Source organism: Scheffersomyces amazonensis (assembly GCF_036850825.1).
Source record: "Scheffersomyces amazonensis strain UFMG-HMD-26.3 chromosome Unknown RJT21scaffold_7, whole genome shotgun sequence".
In the NCBI taxonomy this organism is placed as follows: domain Eukaryota; kingdom Fungi; phylum Ascomycota; class Pichiomycetes; order Serinales; family Debaryomycetaceae; genus Scheffersomyces; species Scheffersomyces amazonensis.
In genome coordinates, this window is record NW_027042747.1 from 506,471 (window position 1) to 526,305 (window position 19,835).

The 19,835-nt window shown below is 35.0% G+C and overlaps 8 protein-coding genes across 8 annotated transcripts; 3 read left to right on the forward strand and 5 right to left on the reverse strand. All coding sequences in view use genetic code 12, as the record gives it.

The window, feature by feature from the left end:
• Positions 1-32: 32 nt before the first annotated feature.
• RJT21DRAFT_99398 (polyadenylate-binding protein) lies at positions 33-2,292 on the reverse strand. Its single transcript, XM_064885761.1, has one exon. The coding sequence runs from the start codon at positions 2,114-2,116 to the stop codon at positions 179-181; it is 1,938 nt and encodes a 645-aa protein (XP_064736340.1). The 5' UTR covers positions 2,117-2,292; the 3' UTR covers positions 33-178.
• RJT21DRAFT_141845 (uncharacterized protein) lies at positions 2,293-4,144 on the reverse strand (the record flags this gene model as incomplete). Its single annotated transcript, XM_064883407.1, has 1 exon — positions 2,293-4,144. The coding sequence occupies exon 1, from the start codon at positions 3,976-3,978 to the stop codon at positions 2,293-2,295; it is 1,686 nt and encodes a 561-aa protein (XP_064736341.1). The 5' UTR covers positions 3,979-4,144.
• Positions 4,145-4,192: 48 nt separating this feature from the next.
• On the reverse strand, positions 4,193-5,513 carry RJT21DRAFT_128472 (uncharacterized protein; the record flags this gene model as incomplete). Its single annotated transcript, XM_064882919.1, has 1 exon — positions 4,193-5,513. The coding sequence occupies one exon, from the start codon at positions 5,511-5,513 to the stop codon at positions 4,551-4,553; it is 963 nt and encodes a 320-aa protein (XP_064736342.1). The 3' UTR covers positions 4,193-4,550.
• A 189-nt stretch (positions 5,514-5,702) lies between these two features.
• Positions 5,703-7,926, forward strand: MSK1 (lysine--tRNA ligase; the record flags this gene model as incomplete). The annotated part of the gene is made up of 2 exons (XM_064883073.1): positions 5,703-5,740; positions 6,372-7,926. The coding sequence occupies 2 exons, from the start codon at positions 5,703-5,705 to the stop codon at positions 7,924-7,926; spliced, it is 1,593 nt and encodes a 530-aa protein (XP_064736343.1).
• A 177-nt stretch (positions 7,927-8,103) lies between these two features.
• On the forward strand, positions 8,104-9,080 carry RJT21DRAFT_116066 (uncharacterized protein; the record flags this gene model as incomplete). The annotated part of the gene is made up of 2 exons (XM_064880393.1): positions 8,104-8,495; positions 8,789-9,080. The coding sequence occupies 2 exons, from the start codon at positions 8,104-8,106 to the stop codon at positions 9,078-9,080; spliced, it is 684 nt and encodes a 227-aa protein (XP_064736344.1).
• A 1,040-nt stretch (positions 9,081-10,120) lies between these two features.
• Positions 10,121-16,426, forward strand: BEM2 (Bem2p). Its single transcript, XM_064882532.1, has one exon. The coding sequence runs from the start codon at positions 10,366-10,368 to the stop codon at positions 16,348-16,350; it is 5,985 nt and encodes a 1,994-aa protein (XP_064736345.1). The 5' UTR covers positions 10,121-10,365; the 3' UTR covers positions 16,351-16,426.
• Positions 16,427-17,736, reverse strand: NUP (Nupp). Its single transcript, XM_064882533.1, has one exon. It carries the CDS (start codon positions 17,692-17,694, stop codon positions 16,489-16,491), a length of 1,206 nt encoding a protein of 401 aa, XP_064736346.1. The 5' UTR covers positions 17,695-17,736; the 3' UTR covers positions 16,427-16,488.
• A 587-nt stretch (positions 17,737-18,323) lies between these two features.
• RJT21DRAFT_131660 (uncharacterized protein) lies at positions 18,324-19,469 on the reverse strand (the record flags this gene model as incomplete). The annotated part of the gene is made up of 1 exon (XM_064883074.1): positions 18,324-19,469. The coding sequence occupies one exon, from the start codon at positions 19,467-19,469 to the stop codon at positions 18,324-18,326; it is 1,146 nt and encodes a 381-aa protein (XP_064736347.1).
• Positions 19,470-19,835: the final 366 nt, after the last annotated feature.

Here is a 19,835-nt window from a genome sequence, read left to right on the forward strand (position 1 = left end):
AATTTTACATTTTACATTTTACATTTTTTTAGTCTTTTAATTCTTAGTTTTCAAATTTTTATCCATTTTCTGTTATTTATATATAATAAATCCATAAACCCTTACCTTAATTAAAAAGTATTACATTTATATACGTAAAAGAAATAGAATACACTAGAAATTTAATTCTTTAAAAGGATTATTCAGAAGCTGGAATTTCAGTATTACTTGGAACAGCATTACCTTCAGATTTCTTATATTCTTCATAAGCAATTAAAGCATCTTCAAAATGGTTGTTAAATAATTCATCATCTTCTAATAAAGCTAAGATTTCTTGATTATCTAAATCTAACATCATACCAGTAATTTTACCAGCAGCTTCAGATTCTTGAGCTTTACCAGTTGAAACAATCTTTGGATATAATTCTTCACCCAAAATTCTCTTTTGTTGATCGGCTGGAGCACTGGCAAGAATAGCAGCTAAATCTCTTTGAGGACGACCACTCTTTTGTTGTCCACCTCTATTGTTTGGGAAATATCCACCTCTTTGTTGACGTAAGTTTTGATTATTGAAATCTGGGTAACCTTGAGGTGGTAATCCATAAACTGGAACTGGTTGACCATTTGGTCCTGGTCTAGCCCATTGTTCTGGACCTCCAAATGGTTGACCTCTTCTCATAATCATTTGAGGATTTGGACCTGGGAATGGAGCATTACCTCTACCATTTGGTGGGAAAAATCCTTGTTGACCATAAAACATTGGTGGAATAAATTGACCTGGAATTCCACCAGTGGCAGCAGCATTTTGCATTCTCATTTGATTACGAGCTTGAATTTGTTGTTCTAATTGAGAACGTCTAACATCTTTTCTTTGAGCTAAAGCAACATATAATGGTTTACCAACAAGCATTCTTTGGTTCATTTCAGTAATAGCTTTAGTAGCTTCTTCTGGAGAAGAGAAACAAACAAATCCAAAACCTTTAGATTTACCAGTTTCATCAACCATAACTCTGGCAGAAGTAATTGAACCAAATGGTTTAAATTCTTCTTCTAATTTTTCAGAATCAACTGAATCATCTAAATTCTTAACAAATAAGTTAACACCTTGATATTTAGATAATTTTTCTAATCTAGTAGATTCATATTGTTTCTTTAATTCTTCAATTCTTTCTCTCTTCTTTTGAGCTCTACCAACATAAATCTTTTGACCATTGATTTCTTTATCATTTAATTCATCAACAGCTTTAACGGCGGAAGCATGTTCTTCAAAGTTAACGAAACCGAAACCTTTAGATTTACCTTCAGCATCCTTTTCTAAGTAAATAGAAGTAATATCACCGTATTGTTTAAATAATTCCTTAAATTCTTCTTCAGAATAAGCTGGGTCAAGATTTTTAACATAAACATTAGTAAAGTTAGCCTTCATTTCTTCAAATTTAGAATCACGATCCTTTTTAGAAATGTGTTTACCAACATAAACTTCACGATCATTTAATAACATACCATTGACATTATCAATAGCAGCTTGAGCAGCATCAGGAGTTTCATAATGAACAAAACCAAAACATTTAGATTGACCTAAATCATCAGTAGCAACTTTACAAGATAAAATTCTACCAAAAGCGGAGAAAGTATCATGTAAAGCTTTATTATCAATAGCAGGATGCAAATTCTTAATGAAAATATTAGCATCACCACTTCTTCTAGCAGATGGATCTCTTTGAGACCACATAATTCTACAAGGTCTACCTTCAATTGGAGTATAGTTTAATTCTTCAATAGCCTTTTCACCATCTTGAATCTTATGATAGTTAACATAAGCATAACCTAAAGATTTCTTAGTAATGGCATCACGACAAACTCTAATAGAAGAAACTTGACCAATAGGAGAGAAGATTTCAAATAAAGTAGCTTCATTGATGTTGAAATTTAATTCACCAACGTATAATGAAGCAGAACTGTCGGCAACAGCAGATGAATCACCTTGTTCTTCACCTTCAACTGGAGCAGCACCGGTGGCGGTAGCAGCAGTAGTAGCAGCACCTTCAACAGCAGCAGCACCTTCAGTGCTAGCTGGGACATTGGAGTCAAGGGATAACTTTTCCAATGATTCTTGAACAGCGTCAGCGGCAGACATGATTAATGGGGGAGAAATTTTTTTTATAGTTTTTTTATAGTTTATATTATTGATTTTTTTTTTTTGGGTTTTTTTATGAGATAGTTGATTCTAATAAGTATAAGCCTATTAAAACTAATTATCCTTTAATAAAACGGGGAGGGGGTTGAACTGGAGTGTTTGGGTTAACCTTAAGTTCAGTTGATAGTAATGATATCTCGAAAATTTTTTTTTTCATATTTGAACAAAAGTTCAAAATATCCTGCATACAAACTGGGAGATGAGGGGTTACCCGCATTACCATCACCATAAAATCTTAATTCATACCATTCTCCTAAATAGTGAAATAATCTAAGAATCGAAAATGAATTTATAGATTTGGCGGCTCTAAATAATGGGCCAGTTAAACGACTTCCCCGAAGTGGCCTATTTCTATTTTGGGAGTTATAGTGGATATCCACCAATCTTTCTCCTTCATGTAAAACGAATTGAGTACAAAGATAATCTTTTGGTACGAAAAAATAGAGATCTTGGACATTACTAAGATCAGAAATCACTTCTGATGCGAATGATGTTGATGAAGTATCTAATTCTACGTCAAATAACCTAAGTGTAAGTAATGTAGAAGGGAATTTTATCCAGTGTAATGATTTCCATTGTGGGGCAATAATAGTCATTTTCTCTAATTTTGATGGAAGCTCAACTTTTAAGCCATTATTCAGATAAACTTGTGGGCATATACCAATGATATCCAAATCTAAGTGAGTTAATTCACTGGGTAATTTGTAGCTAGGATAATTTGGATCTGATTCATCATAATTATATATTGTTTCTATAGGACATGAATTTAAGCTTAAGGCCCTTAAACAATCTGGTAAACTTTTCAAAGTTTTAAGACTAGTAATTTGAGAATTATCTAAATTTAAATATAATATTGATTTTGGCCATTGAATTTTTGCAATATCCTCTTCTTGTAACTGATTATTTGAAAGATTAAGACATGTTAACAAACTTGGCCAATCTGATTGATGGTTGATCTTTATTTTTGATAATGGATTATCATTTAAATAGAGACCCAATAAATTTCGATTTAAGCGAACTACATTTATTGTATCTATTTTATTACGACTAACATTAAGACTTTCTAGTTTTTGCAGTATCTGTATTGAAGAGAGACCTTCGGAACTTAAATTGCGATCATTTAAATCACGATGTATTCTTGGCACCTTATCTTTGAACGGCAAACGCAAATCTTCAGATGAAGCCGATTTATCAATAAGCCAATAAAGTGCGGTCCAGGAGCTAATAACTTGAAAATCAAGCTGTTTAAAAAGTAAATAATTAATAAATCCTGCAGTATGCGGCGAATCAATCAATTGTCCAACTCTATTCCGTCCTTGTTTGTCTTTAAATATTCTTAACCTATGAACGGCAATGAACTTACGACCTCCTTTCCCCACTGAAGGAATCAAAACTTCGACACAATTAATTTTAAGTAAAGTTTTCATATAAATATCTAAGAAATCAATCAGATTTCTAATTGTTCCTAAGAATAAAACCATTACTGTTACTGGCCGAATCCACTCTAACTGTAAGAATTTTAGAGTTATATGTGGATCAAAGAACATAACGTACTTTCTACCAAATATTGATGAACAGAGTATTTCAATTTTGTCAACTGATTTCACTTGAATAAAGACATGTTTAATAAAATTTCTCCCAAGTAGTACTCGTGTAGGTATGGGTCCATAGCTGACAAAGAATTCCGTGAAATAGTTTGTGGTTAGATGCTCGAGTACATACTGAACAATCTCAAATGGTTGAATAACAAGTTGTTCAATCAATGTTTTGTATTGGTTATCTGCAAGTGGGATACTACTCATAATTGTTATTCCTAATGTATCGTCTTAAATGGTCAAGGACAATTAGCTTATGACAGAAAGAAATGTGGGGAGATTATTTAAATTTGTTGGATTTTTTCAGCAGTACATGGTTAATTAGTAGAGAGCTAGTTAGTTGGAATAGTATACAGGCAAAGCAAATCATCATGTTAAAATATAGACAACCGATTCTGTAGTTTAGAGTTGTTAGAGTAGAGTGAAGTGATATTGAACCCATAATTAACATTATTTTCCTCATATTTAGCAACATTTCAAGAGTGGAGCAGGTCTAAAAATTATGTTTTTTCCCCAGTATCTGAGCGTCGAGCATCCTATATATAGGTCAGAGGGACCACAAGCAAGCTGTCTGCGAAAACAGTTATCAAACCCATTATCATACCTATAAGAACTATTATACAATTGTAATGCAAGTAAGGTTTCTTCATCATAATCATCTCTCAAACCACTTCTGAATATGTCATAAACATCTATGAATTTGGTGACTCTAAATAAGGGGGCAAGTAGACGACTTCCACCTGGCACAATATTAATGAATCCTTGATCCTAAAGATAATCTAATCTCGAGTTACAGTAATTTTAAGCTGTTGCAAATTACTAATATCGGAAATCTCTGAAGCAAATGATGATGATGAAGTATCTAATTCTACTTTATATAACTTGAGTATAAGTAATGTAGAAGGGAATTTTATCCAGCGTAATGATTTCCATCGTGGGGCAGTAATTGATAATCCCATTAATTTTGCTGGAAGTTCGATTTTCAAGCCTTTATTCTGACCAATTTGTGGGCATTTACCAATGACATTCAAATTTAACTGGATTAATTCACTTGGTAACTTATAATTAAGATAATTTTTATCTGATTTATCTTTATTATATATTGTTTTTATAGGACATGAATTTAAGCTTAAGTATCTTAAATTTTCTGGTAGAGTTTTCAAAGTTTTTAGACTAGTAATCCGAGAATTATCTAAATTTAAATATAATATTGAATTTGGCCATTGTATTTTTGCAATAACCCTTTCTTTTAATTTATTATTGGAGAGATCAAGATACGTTAACAAACTTGGCCATTCTGATTGATTTTTTATCTTTATTTTTGATAATGGATTATGATTTAAGTCTAGAACCAATAAATTTGGACTTAAATGATCTATATTTAGCGTATTTATTTTATTATAACCAACATCAAGGCTCTCCGTATTCATTTTCTGAATTGAACAGAAACCTTTGGAACTTAATTTACGATGTCTTAACTGATGATATCTGGCTAATGATAGATTCTTAATTTGATCAATCCGGGGTAAGTCTTTGACAATATGATAATTGACCCTTTTAATAAGCAAATAATTAAGAAATCCTAAAATATTCCTGTTTAGTTCAGCTTTCTGAATTGGTTCTAACATATGACCTTTTTGATCGTTTCCAAATATTCTAAGACTGAAAACTTTGATAAAACCATAATTATCTGAAGAAGTAAGCAAAACTTCAAAATGATTGATTTTAAGAAAAGTTGACATATATATTTCTAAGTAATCAATCAGATCTATAATTGATCCTCTAAATATAATCTTTACTGATGCTGGTTGAATTAGGCCCAGATATAAGAATCTTAGAATTATATGTGGATCAGTGAACTTGACTTATTTTCCTCTAAAAGTCAATGAACAGAACATTCTCTCATCAATTGATTGCACTAGAATTAAAACATGCTTGATGAACATTCTCCCAAGCAATACCCGTGTAGGTATGTGTCCAAATCTGAAAAAGAATCCAGTGAAGTAGTCTAAGGTTAGACGCTCAAGTATACAATACTCAATATCAAGTGGTAGGATAACAAATTGCTCAATCAAGCTTTTCAATTGCCCAACTGTAAGTGGGAAAGAACTCATAATTGTTGTTTCTAATGTATCACCCTACTTGATCAGGAACTATTTCATTTACAGAAAGAAAGAAGTTGGGGAGAGGGGGTGGAATTAATGTTATACATTTTTCGCAGCAATCCATTATATAGATTACAGTAGATATACTTAGTTAAAATGGTAAACATGTAATGGAAAACACCTTATCAATATGAGAACAACCTATGCTTCTATTTAGGGTTGTTAGAAGAGACTCAAGTAATATGTTATTGAATCCATAACTCCCTAATAATTAACACTACGGTAAACTTCCTCATAGTTAACAGCTTTTCAAAGAGAGACCGACGCAGGCCGGCTAAAAAAAATTTTAGGCCGACTTTTGTATTATGGAGCCAAAGTATTCCAACAACCAACCATAATGCTTAAGAGAGCAGTTCATGTGCGAGTACATACTCGAGTCAGAATAAGGCAGAGTCTGTTAACGACCAGTTTTATCAGATTTAATTCTAGTTCCAGCAATCAAGGACTAGGTTATGACAAGAGGAAGCCTCAAATATCGCAGGACCCATCAAAATACTATCCCACATTAAATGCCATTAGAAATAAATTTAATGGTAGTGTCATAAGAATAGGAGACTTTCGAAGTAAATTCGAGGGGTATGATTTCAATATTCACGATAAGAAATTGTTTGATACTAATAAATTTATTGTAGAAGGTAGAATAGAATCTGTACGAAAATCAGGGAAATCATTATATTTCATTGATGTAGTTCAAGATGATATTCAACTACAATTTATGGTGAATAAGAATATGATGGGAATAAGTTCAAATGAAGAGTTTGATAATTTACATGGAGATTTTAAAAAGGGAGATTATGTTTTAGGGTATGGATATGCCTCTATTACCAATGTAGGAGAATTAACTTTAAAATTATGTAAACCATTGGAGATGTTAACTCCATGTTTGACCAATATTCCTAACAGATTAGAGGATAAAGGGATAATTAATTCCAATAGAGTCTTAAACTATCTTGTAAATCCCAAATCATCAAAATTACCAATATTAATTAAATCATGGATCATGCAATCAATTCGACAATTTTTACTTAATCGACAATTTATTGAAGTTCAAACACCAATATTAAGTGGATTTGGTACAGGAGCCAATGCTGAACCATTTGTAACTGAAGTTAATGCATTATCAGGAGAATTAGCTCAATTAAGAGTAGCTCCTGAATTATGGTTAAAGAAATTAATTATTAGTGGATTCCCCAAGATATTTGAAATTGGGAATAATTTCCGTAATGAAGGAATTGATAGTACTCATAATCCCGAATTTACTAGTTGTGAATTTTATCAAACATTTATTAATTTAGAAGATTTGATAAAGATTACTGAAGATATGATTAAATATATTTATAATGATTTAAATAGCAAATGTGATTTACGAAAGGATTTAAGACCTTTAATAGAGAGAGAAGAATATCCTAAATTTGAATTCATTACTACATTAGAAAGTAAGACTGGGATTAAATTACCCAATGAGTTAACTTCTGATAATTTAATTGATTATTTCAAGCAAATAGGATTATCAATACCTCTAAATAAAGCACCTGCTAATTTATTAGATATATTATCTTCAAGATATTTGGAATCTATTAGTATGGAAGAACAGTATAAGAATGTTCCAATCTTTGTATATAATCAGCCTGCTGTATTATCACCATTAGCTAAATCAGGATTCATAAAGTATGATGATAGACAATATGATATATCGCATCGATTTGAAATGTTCATTAATGGGAAAGAGTATGTCAATGCTTATGAAGAAGAAAATAGTCCCTTTGAACAAGAATCTAAATTCCGATTACAGGAAACAGCCAAGGCACAATATATGGATAACGAAATGTTAATTCCTGATTGGAAATATATTGAAAGTATGCAATTGGGACTTCCACCTACTGGAGGATGGGGATGTGGAATTGATAGATTATCGATGTTATTTAGTGGAGTTGAAAGAATTGATGAGGTATTACCATTTGGGAATTTACGAGATGTCAAGAGACAGTAATAGATTGTAATAATGTATATAGTATTAAATATTAGACTGTAAATAGAAATGGACTGTAGTAATACGAGGGGTGTTGCAAAAAACTGTAAATTAGTATATATAGTTGAGTTTTTCCCCTAATTTTTCCCAGTTTCTGACCACTTTTTTGCAACACTATTTGTTCTTTTATCGTTAATCATGACAGATACCAACGAAAATCCAATCGATCCAATCGATCCAATCGATCCTGTCGATCCTGTTCATCCAGTGGGTGCAGTAGATGCAGTAGATGCAGTAGTTCCAATCGATCCAGTCAATTATGTGATGGGGATTAATACGCTTATTACTGAAATAAGAGATCTGGAACAAGATCATTCCAATTTGCATGCTGAAATATCTTTGTGTATTGATCAGATGAATCCCAATCGTATAAGTTATCCTATCCTAGCGGTTATATTAGTAGTTTGCTGTTATTGGGTCTTCTGGAATGGGAGTATATTCGCTGCAACAATATCGGCATCAATACTCATTTGGGAATTAGTGGTTACGTTATCAGTGTTCAGCCATTATAAAAAGCTTTGCAGAAGAATGTGATGGAGTTAGTAGATAAATATAGAATTTATAGTTATGAATGTGATGGGGAGTAAATGTTAAATGTGATGGGTTGAGAGTGTTGTTTGAATTAGTATATTTTTGTATAATTGTAATAAGAAGTAGAGGTAGAGTGTAGAGTGTAGAGTGTAGAGTGTAGAGTGTAGAGAGTAGAGTGTAATAGAGTGAAGTAGAGTCTGGTGTAGTAGAGTGTAGCAGAGTACCGGTAGAGTGTAGTAGAGTGTAGTAGAGTAGAGTGAAGTAGAGTGAAATACTGATAGAATACTGGTAGTGTACTAGAGAGTAGTAGTGTACTAGAGAGTAGTAGTGTACTAGAGAGTAGTAGTGTACTAGAGAGTAGTAGTGTACTAGAGAGTAGTAGTGTACTAGAGAGTAGTAGTGTACTAGAGAGTAGTAGTGTACTAGAGAGTAGTAGTGTACTAGAGAGTAGTAGTGTACTAGAGAGTAGTAGTGTACTAGAGAGTAGTAGTGTACTAGAGAGTAGTAGTGTACTAGAGAGTAGTAGTGTACTAGAGAGTAGTAGTGTACTAGAGAGTAGTAGTGTACTAGAGAGTAGTAGTTAGTACCGATAGAGAGTAGTTGAGTCTGGTGTAGTAGAGTAGAGTAGAGTAGAGTATTAGTAGAGTATTAGTAGAGCATTGTAGCATTAGTAGATTATCAGAGAGTGTAGTAGAGTATTAGTAGAGTATTAGTAGAGCATTGTAGCATTAGTAGATTATCAGAGAGTGTAGTAGAGTATTAGTAGAGTATTATAGAGAGTAGTAGAGCATTAGTAGTGTACTGGTAGAGCATTAGTAGTGTACTGGTGGTGCACTGGTAGTATACAGAGTACTAGTTACTACAAATTAACTATTTCCTTTAACTATACACTACACTGTTACTACATTGTATTTATACACTTCCACCTCCATTGTATTACCCTTACACCTACACCTGTAACTAGATTACTACATTGTGATTTGTTTGTGCAGGTGGTAGCGCGCCAGATTGCGTTTTCCTAATTAGGCAATTTGACTTTGTGGAGAGGGCCCCCAGACGCGTCGAGTAATAAAAATAAATACCGTAGCGAACGACATTAGCCGGAATCACATAATACCGAACTAGGCAAACGGCTAGAGGACACTAGCCCACAATATGTTAGGCCATTAAGAAGATAGTTACTAACTATAGAATCAGTAGAATGCCCAGCAAAGTTATCCAGTAAGATGCCCAGTAATTAGAGCGTGGAGACGATGATGTTTGTTTACGTAAATAGACGAAAAGCATTCTGTCCCTAAACGGTAATGAGTTGCTGTCCTCTCACCAGCCAATAGTTCAGTAACAGCGATAGAGAAAACTCTACACACACTACTACACGGTACACTACACGGTACACTACACGGTACACTACACGGTACACTACACGGTACTCTCACCCATTGCCACTCTTACTCTTCTTCACCTCACACTACCCAACCATACGCTCACACTACTCCCTCTCACCCACTCACTCACCACTCTCACCACCACTCTCACTCTCTCGCTAATTCCTTCACTATCACTACTCGCTAGCGCGCCAAAAAATTTTTAATTAGTGACAATTTCACTTGTCGTCAATAGCACCACTACCAGTACCAGTACCACCACCAGTATCAGTACCACCACCACCACTCCCACTACTTCACTAAACTGTACTGTACTGTCACTACGTCCACCACCCCGCTAATAGTCATTCCTCAGTGTGGTAATTGTAGTCTCTGTATAGTCACCACTCACTAATTGCTCCACTAATTGCTCCACTAATTGCTCCACTAATTGCTCCACCACCAGTATCACTAACACTAACACTAACACTAACACCACCAAACCATGAGAAAGATCTGGAACCTGAGGAGAGACAGAGAGAAACGCCGAAGTCTATCGGCCAGCTCCACCTACGAGCCCAGCATCAACGACTCAGAGTCCACTACGGTTCCCGAGTACTACAGTTATATTGGCGAAGAAGACTATTCACTACCTCATGAATCTTCTACCACTACAAACACTACAAACACTCCGGACACGTCATACTACTCATCTCACAAACACTCCGAACTGATTGTTTCCACCAATTCGTCTCTGACATCCACCACGAATCGAACCTCAGGAGCCATAGTGGCCACGAAATCCATTCAATCGCTAATTAAACCAGACTATGATACGAAAGTCATTAAGAATGGGTGGCTAAATGTCATTCTAAACACCCAATCGAACGATGTACAGGAACTGGCTCTTAAACTATTCCGAGTCGAATTGAAAGGGTCCAATTTATATATGTATAAACCCCCCAGTTCGGTTAATGCTAAGTGCTTTAGACTCGTGGATAGTGAAGATCCGGGATCCCCACTTCCTGCCCCTCCTCCTCAATTGCTTAACCATAATAACAACTCCAGTGCATCGTTGTCATCGGGAGAAATGTATCGGAATCACAATACGTCTACGTCCAATGTCTCCTTTCAGGATATGGCATCTCCCATTCTTCAGACCGCCACCACCTACAACAATATTAATGGCCCTGTAACTGCTACTCCCACCACGGCTTCCACTTCCACTCCCACCAATGACGACTTCTCCCTCACATACTTGGACACTCGCGTGCCCCATCCCAACCTCAGCTACGACATGCTGATCCACCAATTCTCCTCCTCCATCATTTGTATCGATCAGACAAGCTCGGCCACCATAAACTCCATAGAGTCCATCCTCCATTTCATCCTTTTCTCTACCAATACCCTCGATGAGCCATGTATTGAATCCATCATCAACATTCTACCCATCTTACCTGATTTTGGAAAGATTCTCAAGTTATTAACTGTCTTTATCAGTAGTCTACTTGACGAGAAATTCCAAGGAGCAGTCGATTTACCATTGATTATTAGTCGAGTGTTACGAATCCTCTACAACATCGAACAGAACTTTGATGGGTTCCTATTGAAGTCGACCATCGCTCCTTATATATTGAATCTCATTGAGATCCTAACCCATGACGACAAGATTGCCGTGTTCAAGAGAAGTATGCTTGCCAAACAACAACTATTGATCAACTTAGTCAACAGCAGACCGCCTCCACCACCGACAGAGTTCAATAGTGGATCGGTAGTCACTGCTGCTGCATCTGTTACTGCCACCACCACTGCTGAAGATGGCATCATTGATCCCTTCCAAGACTTGAACGCCGCGACGTTCATGAAGGACATCAACTTGATCGAACTCGTCAAAGTCATCAGTGCCATCGACTTGAAGTTCTTCAACAATTGGAATTCCAATATCGATAAGTCCTTATTGTTATCCACGTCCATTGGAGACTCCTCGGCATCACCAACGTCCATAACTCCCTCGATTACGGCGGATTTCTATAAGAAAAACCCCCTCATCTTCAACAATGATCATCATATTCATTACCTATCTCGACTCTTAGTCAACCACCTATTTGTAGAAAACTCCCACAGCTCATCCTCCACCACTTTAGAACGCAAAGCTCGACTCTTGGAGAAATGGATCGACTTGGGTTGTTTGTTAGACAAGAGTGGGAACATGTCGTCTTGGCTAGGAATCTCCTCCATCATCCTATCTCAGCCGGTGTTAAGATTGACTAAGATATGGTCGTTGGTGTCGCCAGAGTATATTAAGCTTCTTAAGAATGACTGGTCGCCTGTATTGTTTGAATTGGATAGAAGACACTTGGCCAACAATACCATCGTCAGTAGTAGTACCACCACCAATACCACCAATTCTTCACCGAATGATTCGTCCCTCGCGTCGTCTCCACAAGCCAGTCGAATCAAGTCAGGCTCCGGCTCCTTTGGCGAAGAGTCTCGTGAATCTTCCGTCCATTTTAAGGACTCTTACCATATTATGGCTCCTAGAGGGTTAGGAAAGATCTATCCCAAGGAGAAAGTAATCCCGTATTTTGGCGATTTAGTCATCAATAACAATCTCACCACGACCACGACCACCACTAAGGCCAAAGCCATTGATATGTTTGAGTTAGAATCCATTTGGAAGAGAATCAACTACTCGTTCAATCGATGGAATGAGTATCTTTCCAATCTCATTAACTATGATGACATCATTCGATACAACGAGGACGTGTTACGAAGATACGATAATATGGGCTTCATCTTCTCCAACGAGAGTTTGAATCAGGTGTTGTATTTGGGAGTTAACAACGAAGACACGAAGCCGCCGAGTCACGAGTTGACGGAATTAGATGGAGATAGAGACGTACAACAGAGTTTATCCCTACTTAATGATACTGAAGAGTCGTCGCAATTGACGGCCAAACTCTTACGATTAATCGATATCAATTGTGATTCAATTAATTTGGATAAAATCATGAAATTGTCCATTAATCTAGAACCAGATTTACCGGAAGCGTACTTGAAATTACCCACCACCACCTCAGTAATCCCCTCAACTCCTCTAGAGTTAAGTTTCCTTAGAAATCGAAAGAATTCCGCCTCAACGGCCAGTTTAGAAAGTGTCTCTACGGTAATAGAACCCCCCACCACTCCCACCATCACCTCCAGTTTCCCTACCACTCCTACCACCTCCACGTTCGGCAATGGAGGAGACTTCAATCCAGGCTCACGATTACCCACGTTCAACAACAACTACTTTAAGATCAATTTGGCCAAATACGATGAGCTTACGGCGTACTACAACAACGATGATAAGATGCATTTACAGCAGCTTTTGGATCCGACGACCAGCAAACATAATTTCATTATCGATGAAGATTTAACGTTTAGAATCGATGATTTCATAGTGGACCAAATGGATCTGCCTGTAAATACCAATACGAGCATCTCTAGTACTTTAGATGATATTGATAATGTAGATTTTGAAGATGATATCCCGGGATTAGGCTTGGGCATTGATGTGGATGATATATTGAATTCGGATAAGTTCAATAACTTTGCCATTAGTCCCAAGACCATGGCGACAGTTAATCCGAAGAAGTATGGGCCGGAAGCCAGTATAAAATTACAGAGATTACTGCAAAATTCTCATGAAAGACCCATGAAATTCATTCCCAAATATGCCACAATCGATCGATTAATTGATCTATTCTTAATTGATTCCAAATACTTTCACGAGGATATCAATTTGGATCTTACGGAGTATCGGTTTGTGTTTCTTTTGAACTATACTTCGTTCATCTCCACTAAGGACTTGTTAGAGAAGTTGGCGCATCGATTCATTAACTCAGGCAATGCTGTCATCTCAGTAATGAAGAAAGATTACTATACCAAACAAGCCGGACAGGAATCCATTGCAGCCTATTTGGCCCATGCGCAATTCCCCAATTGGAATTTAGATAATTCCATTGATTTGAATGAATTGGGACAGGTGGATTATGAGCTACTTCTTAAGATACAAATCAATATTCTTAAGGCTCTTATAGTGCTTGTCAATAACTTCTATTCGTACTTCTCGCTAGACTTGACCAATAAGAGGATTCTCATCAAACTCTTGAAGTTGTTTAGTAATGAAATCCTTCAATGGTATAATTCCAATAAGATTGTCAATCATCTTGAGAAGTCGTTTGAAAGTTTAGTGACTTACTATAAGAAACTTAAGAAATTATTTGTCAAAAAGACGTATAGACCCATTGAAATTCTGAAGTTTGATGAGTATCTTATAAAGGAATTCCGATTTAATAATTCCTTAGGCGAAGTGCCTATGAATAGAAATCTTCCTAGTCATAAGAATGTGCTTAAAATCGAGAAATTCCTCCATAAATTCAATAAGTTATTGGCCGTATTCTATAAGGGAATCCGAGCCGAAGATTGGATTAGAGTATACAGAATTCTTGAGAATGCGTTTGAGAATAATAACCTATTGGAATTCAATTTACAGAAGGTGGGGACTGCCGATGAAGCCGTAGTCATTAGTAATATCTTTAATTACTTTGAGACGCTCATCGATCCCCTGGAAAGACAGCTAATTCTTAAGAAATTCCCGCTTGTGTTCCGCAAGTTGTTTAAATTATACTTCAAGTTCCGCACGTACTTATTGAGTCAATTGACGGATTTGAATATCTCCATTGATGAGCGATTAGATCGGATGAAGACGCTATTGATTATGGGAGAAATCAGTAAATTGAAGATGAGTGAGAATCAGTTTGTGTTTGAAGGTCGGAAGGGCAACATCCCTTCATGTATTGAAACGGCTATAACCAACGTAATCTATGCGCCCGAGAGTCGGATGTTTAGTAGTTTATGGATTAAATCTTCCAACTCACTTACGGGCTCTTCCTCCACGATTTTTGAAGATTTAGATCAATTATTACCCAAGACCTTAACTATGGTAGACCTTCAGAATCCTGAGCCGTTATTACCATGTTTTGGATGGATTATTGAGAATCTTATTGAAACTAATAAGTGTCCTAGTTTCTTTAAAAACTGTATAAATTTCAATAAGAGATACTTAATCTTTAAACTAATTCGAGAAGTCGGCGTTGAAGATTTCGATAGTAATGATCCGGCGGATTTCAATCATTATGATTCGAAGGATTTTGAATTCCTATTGAAATTGAATGAGTCCATTGTGAAATCCGCCAACATTAAGGAATTTGTCACCAACGAGAGAGACAGATCCAAATTCTTTAAGTCGACTTTAATGGTCCAACATAAGATCCTTCAGGCGGATAATCGGAAGAAACAATTAAAGGAAGGAGCCAAGAATGGTCTTGCCAACCTCAACCCCAACCATACAGTAACGCTTAATAAAAAGACATCCAATTCGAGTATTAGACGACAATCCTTATCGTATAAGTCGAATTCTACTTCTCGATTCAAAATCAGTGGACTTTTCAATAAATCTCGACCCTTTTCACTTAATGGAATCAGTGGATCGGAAAGAATTATTGATATCAGTGAATTACCGGATGCCGATAGCTTTTCTGAAACAAAATCTAAACCGTATATGGTAATTCCCTTAAGAAATAAGAAGATCTTCCCCGTATATTTATTACCAGTATCATTTAAAGTTGATTCTGATAATTCCAATTTGAATTCGAGTTCTGGATCTGGTTCTGGATCTGGGTCTAGTTCTAATTCGAATTCTCAGGAGAGTCATTTCTTTCAGGCTCTTAATGAAAATGATCTGAATGATTGGTTAGTTAAATTGAATTACGCTAATCGTCATTGGTTCTTTTCTAAGAGTATTACTGGGAAAGTTACTAGTAATAATCATAGTAATCATAGTAATCTTGTATTTGGAATTCCTATATCGATTGTATGTATTCGAGAACAAAGTTCATGTCCTCGATTCCTCACTAGTATTTTTGAAGAGATTGAAAGTGAAGGAATTAAAGATGTTGGGGTTTATCGGATTAGTTCGTCAATTAGTGAATTAAATAATATTAAGGGAATAATCGATAGAACAGGAGGTATTGATTTTAAAGAGAGAAGTTATGATGTTCATGCCTTAACCAGTATAGTTAAATCGTATTTCCGAGAATTGCCGGATGCCATATTAACCGATAAAGTTATTGAAGAATTCTTTGATTTAAAACAACAGACCAAAGATGTAGAAATTGATGAAGGTAAACTTATTGAAAAGTACCGAGAAATCTTAAAATTATTACCTAATTTTAATTATAGTACTATAAAGATATTACTTAATCATTTACAAAAGATTACTCAATTTAGTGATGATAATAAAATGACATCTTCGAATTTAGCTACGGTGATTGGTCCTGCTCTTACTGAGGCCAGTAGTTTAGAAGCGTTAGTCAATAACTTTGGATTTATGAATTCCATTTTGGACAAGTTGATCTGCAACTACGAGCTTGTGTTTGAGCAGTAGTATAGTTAATAGTATAGTTAATAGTATAGTCAATAGTATAGTATACAATAGTACATAGTAAATAGTAAATAGCCCATGGACATATATTAGTTAATGAAATAGTAACGCAAGAAGTAAAGAAACAGAAAAGAAAATGGTCTAAGCAATCTCAAACGACTTCTTACCAAAGTTAGGGGTACCTCCTAAAGTACCAAAGATATCTCCTACATAATTCTTGGACTCATACTTAACTCCTGCCTCATAAACACTATCCCATTTAGAAAGGATATCATGAATTATAGGAGTTCCAGCCAATACTAAATTATCAAGAGATGCACTAATACCTCCTTGAGATGTATTAAAGAAGAATTCTACGGCATTAATTGATGGTGGAGGTCTGGAGAAATCGGAAATGGTTCTCATCACAATGACTCTATCGAAATCAACCAATCCATATTTATCTAATCTTGTAAAAGCTTCTAATGAGGCATTATCTTCTTGAGCCGTAGAACAGTACGTAGCACTGCCATTGGTTAATACTTTAGTTAAATTAGCAAAATAATCATTCAACACATTCCCAGTAAAATAATTATCTGAAGTTACAACATCACATTTATAGATGGTAGGTAATTCTTGAGCTACTTTATCAGGGTATAAAGATCTAATATGAGCATTAGCAGTAGTACCATTATTTAATTTAGCAGTTAAAGCCAATTCAACGGCTCTATTTCTTAAAGCTTCATTAACTTCAAATACTTCTGTACCATAAACATTACCTGGATAAGTATATTGACCATCAACTCCATAAGGTACATAACCCGAAAGCCAATCGGGCTCTTCTGCATGATAATCTTGATATGCCAATTGATATTCTAAACCAACTTGTACAGCATATTTAGCAAATGTAACCCCTCCTAAAGTGGTATAAGCAGGTTCACCACCAGCAATTCCTGCAATTAAAAAGTAAGTCTTTGATAAATCAAATAATGGATTTAAACCTAAAGCAGTTACAGATGATGCAGCATTAATTTCTCCTTCACCAGTAGTAATTTGACATATAGTAAAATTAGTAGTACAATGAATTGTTGTATAAATTGGTGAAAGACCTGGAACAGTAATATTATGGATAAAATCTAAAGATTCTAACCATGGATCTCTTTCTAATTCAAACATGGAAATAATAAATGCTTTAGGTTGATAAATAGAAAATGGTTTAGCATAACTAGCTTGAATATTATTCTTAGTAGTTGCTGGAATAGCATCTTCTAAAGCAGTATTATTTATAGCACGCTTTTCTAAAGATAATGGTTGTGCAATAGCACTACCAATTACTGAAGCAATAGTTAATACACTTGTGAGCTTCATTATATGGTTATTAAACTGAACTGACAAGTCAAGAGATCTACAGATCAAAGAGTGGACAAGTAAAATGAAATATTTCAGGTCATTATTGCTACTATTTATAGTTCTTGTAATGGCTTAATGAATCGATGAATCAATCAATGAAGTAACCAATTAATTAATATTTAATTAATTAATCTTACTCTGTAACTAGTAGAGTGAAAAATTAACAATGGTGAAATTACTCTTTCCGCTAAATAACGTACATCAAATTTCAGCCTCCATGGTGCGGTTACCGCTTTAGTGAAGGAATTGCCTCAATTGGGAACAAAACAATAATGACAGGGCCCTTCCAAAGATAGGCCGTGTAAACAGTGAGTAAAAGATAGGGGCAAGGGCAATAAGAGTTACCCGTCCTTCAAAGGAGGTTATATAAAAGCAGATACGAAAGATAAGGAATATAAAAATATAAAAAATCTAAAAATATAAAAATATAAAAGTTCACAAAAGTACTGGAATGAGAGAATGTAGAATATTCCGTCGGTAGCACGATGAGTTACTGCTTTAAGTTACACAAATTAATTACATAATTAATTAAAATAATTAATTGACTCTATAAATGTATTAATATATTAAGTACAAATTATATAATGTTAACTTATATGATAACTATCCTTTCCAAAATCAGGTTTACCACCTAAACTACCTAAGATATCTCCAATGTAGTTGTCAGGTTTGAATAATTCACCTGATTTATAAATATCTTCCCAATTATTAACTACATCATTTACAAATGGGATTCCTCCTATATATAAATTATCTAATGCATGTTGAATGGTTCCTTTAGGGAAATTAAGGAAGAAATCAATGGGGTCCATATTTAAATGATCTGGACTCTTAACAAAGTTGGAAATAGTTCTCATAATAACTATTCTTTCAAAATTAACTTTACCAACTTTAGCCATTCTTATAAATGCTTCTAAAGAAGCATTTTCTTCTTGAGCTGAAGAACAATAATTAGCCGTTCCATTAGTCATTATTGAAGTAAGATTTAAATAATAGTCTGCCAATACTGATCCTGTAAAATAATTATCACTTGTAGTTACATCACAAGCTAATATTTTAGGAGGTTGATTAGCTGGAAATTCATAAAACAGTCTTAATTTATTGTTATCTTCATCACCTACATTAAGATAATCTGAATTTTGTTCAGCTAATTCTAAAGCTCTATCTCTTAATTTTTCATTAACTTCAAATACTTCTGTACCATAAACTGCATCAGGGTACTCCCATGGATTTTGAGTTCCATAACTAAAATAACCTGAAGGCCAATCAGGATGAGTATTTAATAATTCTCGAGAATCAATTTGAAATTGTAAACCCACTTGAATAGCATACTTCGCAAAAGTTACTGAACCTGTAGTAACTTTAGTTGGATCTCCACCTCCAATTCCTGATAATAACCAATAAGTATTACTAAAATTAAATAAAGGACTTGAAAGTAAAAATGCAACTGAAGTTGCCGCATTAATTTCTCCTTCTCCCGTAGTGAACTGACAGATTGAATAATCTTCAACACACCGTACTTCAGGATAACTTGGACATAATCCTGGTACGGTTATATTATGAATAAAATCAATCTTAGAAGTCCATGCTTCTTGTTCTGGTTGAAACATCGCTACTATAACGATTTTAGGTTCAATGGTTGTAGTTTGTTCATGGGTTAAAACCGTTTGGCCTCCAAACGGATACGCTATTACGCTGGCCACTAGTAGTAATAACACAAGAACATCAACCATCTCTACAGCTATACATGTATTCTTAATAAGAAGAATAAGAATAAAAATAACGATAGGAATAAGAATAAGAACAACAAAGGAGATGAACAAGGGTGGGAAGACTTTTTTAGGAGTCACACGACGATTATTGCAATCGTTTCATATAAAGTGGTCATACTTCCGACCTTTTTTGTTCAGTCCAACCGAGCAAATAATGATCAAACCGGTTGTGTAATTTCAATTATTAAATTTAATCTATAGTGGTAGCACAGGTTGGGTGGTCGTTTAACTTGAATAATGTTGAAGTATTAAGCTTGGTTTGTGTTATAACATATACAAATAAATGGGGTATGAGTCAAATTACTACAATAGATTGTAGCAGCCTCG